The sequence below is a fragment of the Lactuca sativa genome, chromosome 8 (assembly GCF_002870075.4).
Source record: "Lactuca sativa cultivar Salinas chromosome 8, Lsat_Salinas_v11, whole genome shotgun sequence".
Lineage (NCBI taxonomy): Eukaryota > Viridiplantae > Streptophyta > Magnoliopsida > Asterales > Asteraceae > Lactuca > Lactuca sativa.
The window spans coordinates 134,239,557-134,244,090 of NC_056630.2; the positions used below are offsets into that span (position 1 = coordinate 134,239,557).

Here is a 4,534-nt window from a genome sequence, read left to right on the forward strand (position 1 = left end):
AAACGTACCAAACAACATGGATCAGTGATTTCATTACATGGTACATTTCATTCATCATACCAAACAAACCCTAAGTTGCTATCTAAAAACATATCATGTCTCTATTCATAGAACAAAAAATTTAAAACTAGGGTTATATTTTCTTTTAAATAAAAAACTAATTTATATTCTGAATATAATGGTTTGTTCGGGTAAAAAAAACAAATCATTTTTCTTTTGAAGACGATTTTTGTAACTGGAGACTTTTGAGTCCTTAAAAAATGTAGTTGAAAATTGTCATATCCAAAAAACCGTATATTCAGAAAGCAACAGTTACAAAGTTTGAAGGCCCAACTCCAAAACTTTTACATGAAATGAAATACAAGATCTCAAAAATATGATGGATTGCAATTGCCATTACATAATGGCCTTGAAAATTATTTTCCTTTTCGTTTTGTATCTAAAAATAACAATAACAAAAAGCAACAAAACCAAATCTACCTGATTAGATTTTGTCCCTTTCACCCAATTAATGGAATTTGCTGCTAACCGAGTCATATGTCGGTACGTTTATAACTGCCATAAAACATTCAAAAATTAATTACATAATAATAATGCGCAAAAGTTATTTATTTTTAACTTACCATCTCCATGAGAAGCCATTGTGAGTGGGGAAGAAAGAAGACTTTGTGTAATGGAAGCAATGTCTTTTGCTGACACTTCATCCACAGCCTTCAAGAAAAACTCCACTGGTTTCCTGTTTTAAAAAAACAAACATAATAATTATTGATATTATTATTAATTATGAAAAAGCTATAGTTACCTCTCTCCATATGTCAATATCTGTCTGCCTATATCTTCTGAAGCAACCATCTGTCACACATAAATCATATAACCACATTAAACTCATCTTAGCTGTTAAATGATAATTTTAATTTTCTAGTAATCTTATCAAATTACATACTCTTGATTCCAAGTTCATTAAAATGGCAGATTTGGTTGACTGTTTAGCACGATCCAGCTGTACCTGGTTCACTGAAAAACACAAAAAAAAAAAAAAAAAAAAAAAAAAAAAAATTAGCAAAAAAAAAAAAGATTAGCTGGCAAAAGGATATTCTAAAAAGCAAACCTTCTCCATTAGTGGCAACTGCAATAAGCTCTTTAGCTGCTACATCAATGGCTTTTGATGCAAACTCAGAACTCTGTAACAAAGTGTGATCAAATTATCAGGTGGTTAACACATAAAATAAATATTCTGAAAGAAACCTTAATGATATATGATCTTACAGTGGTAGCTTGGATTCCAAAAATGGCAGTGTTGTTGTAGATAGAGTTGAATGCTGAAAATGAATGAATATCTGGGTACTCATTCAACACACGAAGATCTGCACAACAATAATTTCAAAATGAAAATTTTTTTAAAAAAAATGAATGAATATCAGGTTACTTTTTTATTTATTGTAATAATCAAATATATCGTGAATAGAATAACTTACAAAGTCGTGAGTACATCCCTTTTCCAGGACCCCCAGCTGAAAAAGATCCACCTCCTCCCATCAGCATCTGAAAATAAATAAATAAATAAATAAGTAAACCATAAAAAGGTAATCATAAATTAAAATAAATATGTATTTACTGGAAGTTGAAACAAAATACCTGAAGAACTGTCAAAGTCATGGCATCCTTCACGTTAAGCCAGCCACCAGGAAGTTCAAAAGCAAGGGCAAAACTAGTTCTCTGATAACCAAGGGCAATTTGGTAAATACATCAAGAAAAAAAACAAACAAATATATTGTGAGGGAGAGTTTACAAAAAACATAAAAACACACCCCTGTATCAGCCATAACACGATGATCACCTCCAACATAAACCGACTTTGGCTCCTCAACATGTGCGCCACCTGGCAAATCAGACAGAAGAGGCTCTGCATATTTCAACAATTCCTCATGTTCAACACCTGATGCAGCAAGTACAATCCTAGGAGCAGTGTAATTTGCCTGAAATATTCAAAAAAAATATAAAATACAAAGAAAAAAAACTAAGTCCTGTGTAGGTAAAGTGGTTGAATGGGTAATGACATCTGTCTAGTTAAGAGTGTGTTGTATGCATAAGGTCTGTTTCTTTTCTAAACTTCTAGACTGAATAAACCGTCTGAATAAGACTAAATGACCATTTTACCCCTATATTCCGACAAACAATTCCTATAGCTGTCTAGTTCAAGTGCTTAACCCATTAAGCTAAAAAAATGAAAAAGGAATTAGTCGCTAAATCTATGGGTATGACTTACAGCTACAAATTCTTCCAATATGGAACTGTTTAATCTGTTTAATGAGCCTTCAGATGCAAGAAGAGGATTGGCTAATGCACCAGAATATCCAGCAGAATGAATCGCCTCTAACAGCAAGGTTTCTGGATTGTTAGCATATTCACTGATCTCAGCTTTCACTTTCTGGATCTGTAAAACAATATGATATAATTTTTCAGAAATAATTGAAAAGAAAACCCAAGAAAGGAAAATAGGCAAACAAATACCTGCTCTTTGACTTCCCAATCCAAGAAAACTTGATTCCTTGCAGAGTCAACAAGTAACTCCACCATTTGAGGAAGATAAGTCTTTAAAGCATCATAAGTGTAACCCATTTGCTCCCTAGAAGCAGAAGCTGTAACATTGCCACCAATGGCTTCCACTTCTCTCACAACTCTCAAGTGGCTTCTGTTTGCTGTGCTTTTGAATGCCATTCGTTCTAGAAGATGTGTGGCTCCAAATGAAATTGGTGTTTCATACATTGAGCCAGAATTCACATACAGCCCAATGGAAGCTGCAGGATTCTGTTCCAATAATCAGGCAACAACATGAGATAACAAATATAAAATGCCTTGGTGAAATAGAAATAGGGAAAACAGTTGCTTACTGCTGAAGTTTCAGAGGCAATTCTGACTCCATTTGAGAGGGTTGTGATTTTGGTCTTTCCGGTTTCAACATGATCAGGTAAAGAGGATGGGAGTTCAATGCCCTTAAGTGGAAAGTCTAGAGGAGGGAGGCTGGAAGAGCTTCCTCCTGTAAACCAACTAAAGATACCCCCTGAAGATGATTTGGCTGCAACTGCACTTGAACTTGCAAACCTGGTCAGGGTCCTGTTTCCCCCATGGCCCTATTACGAGGAAAAAGAAAAACTCAGATTTCAGGAATCTCAGTATTTGGTTCACCTCTAATGGCAATTACCTTGTGATTCTTCATATACATATGGGCAATTCGGTTCATACATTTACCTTAATAAAAAAAATTCATACAATCTCCTCTCTGTTATTCAACATACAACAACTTTTTGCACTAATAAATGAAAAAACGAGTATTTTCACTTTTAGATTTTTTCCATACTAGATTTAAATACAAACACAAAAAATAGTCAAACTACGGGAAGAATACAAAAGAGATTATGTTCAGATCGACAAAACCTAATATATCTCTAGCATGATTGAACGATAGAAAAACGCATGATTTGAATCCATATGTCACATGATCGCTTCAAATATTGGCTTTTTTTACCTTCGAATCTACAGATTGATAGGATATTACTGACCTTGACGATTCTGATTTTCGAGGCAGCAGCGCGATACATGACGATTGATCAATAACTTATGAAGAATCGGGGAAAATGGTGTTCTTTATCTCTCTCTCTAGAGGCTTAGAAGGAAGCTGCAGAAGCAAAACTGGGAAAACTGTTGTGGGGCGGATTTGGGGTTTGAGAACCGAGAGGCGAAAGCGGAAGAGGGCGGATTGAAGTTAACTCGTGAGAATTGTTCTCATGTCTTGGCACGTGTGAGATCTGGGCTTGGTCTTGGGCTTGGGCTTAAGCTTTGTTGGAAAGTTCGATTTCAATATGGGCTATTACTTCATCGACTTCACCCATCATTTTGAATGGCAAAGGCCAACATCATATCTAAAACATCTCAAATTTATCCAAATCTCATATTTCTTTCTACCGGAATGCAAATTCATATTCGATATATCAAAATGATGTTCAAGAAGACAAATCTCATGGCATGTTTCTTCTCCAAAGTGTAGCAAAAATAATTGGTTGTTGATACAAACAAATCATATAGAAAAATAGAGATCTACTTGTATTACAAAATGAATTATAATTAATAGCATAAGTAGGAGTCTCTTGTATTCCAAACGCACACTTTTGTATTCCCTTATCAATATTGTGTGTATATGAACTTGGGCTTGATATAATTCAATGATGATAACTTCTTAAAGTTTCATGCTTTTGGGTTACATAATTGATGCTTATCATTTTATGTTTGATCATTTTTCACTTGAGTGAGTTGTTCTATAATTGGAGGTTGGTGTTGACTTTTTTTTCTTTTCTTTGCTAGAGGCCTTCAATTATATGTAACTATTTTGTAATTTTGAATGATTTTGAAATTTTTGTATTTAGCTATTAGACGATAATAATAATATAGGGTTGTTAGGCGTGTCAAACCCAACAAATAAAGGGTACTAATGACTCCTTAAACACTACTACTTTGTACTAGAAATGTAATACAAGGT

At 34.1% G+C, this 4,534-nt stretch overlaps 1 protein-coding gene across 1 annotated transcript; it reads right to left on the minus strand.

Moving 5' to 3' along the window:
• Nucleotides 1-279: 279 nt before the first annotated feature.
• Nucleotides 280-3,764, minus strand: LOC111918375 (mitochondrial-processing peptidase subunit alpha). The gene is made up of 13 exons (XM_023914047.2): nucleotides 3,561-3,764; nucleotides 2,892-3,131; nucleotides 2,512-2,808; nucleotides 2,267-2,434; nucleotides 1,809-1,976; nucleotides 1,636-1,716; nucleotides 1,476-1,542; nucleotides 1,267-1,364; nucleotides 1,109-1,181; nucleotides 944-1,014; nucleotides 803-852; nucleotides 624-736; nucleotides 280-555 (listed from the first exon to the last, which is right to left on the minus strand). The coding sequence occupies exons 1-13, from the start codon at nucleotides 3,597-3,599 to the stop codon at nucleotides 509-511; spliced, it is 1,512 nt and encodes a 503-aa protein (XP_023769815.1). The 5' UTR covers nucleotides 3,600-3,764; the 3' UTR covers nucleotides 280-508.
• Between the last annotated feature and the right edge of the window lie 770 nt (nucleotides 3,765-4,534).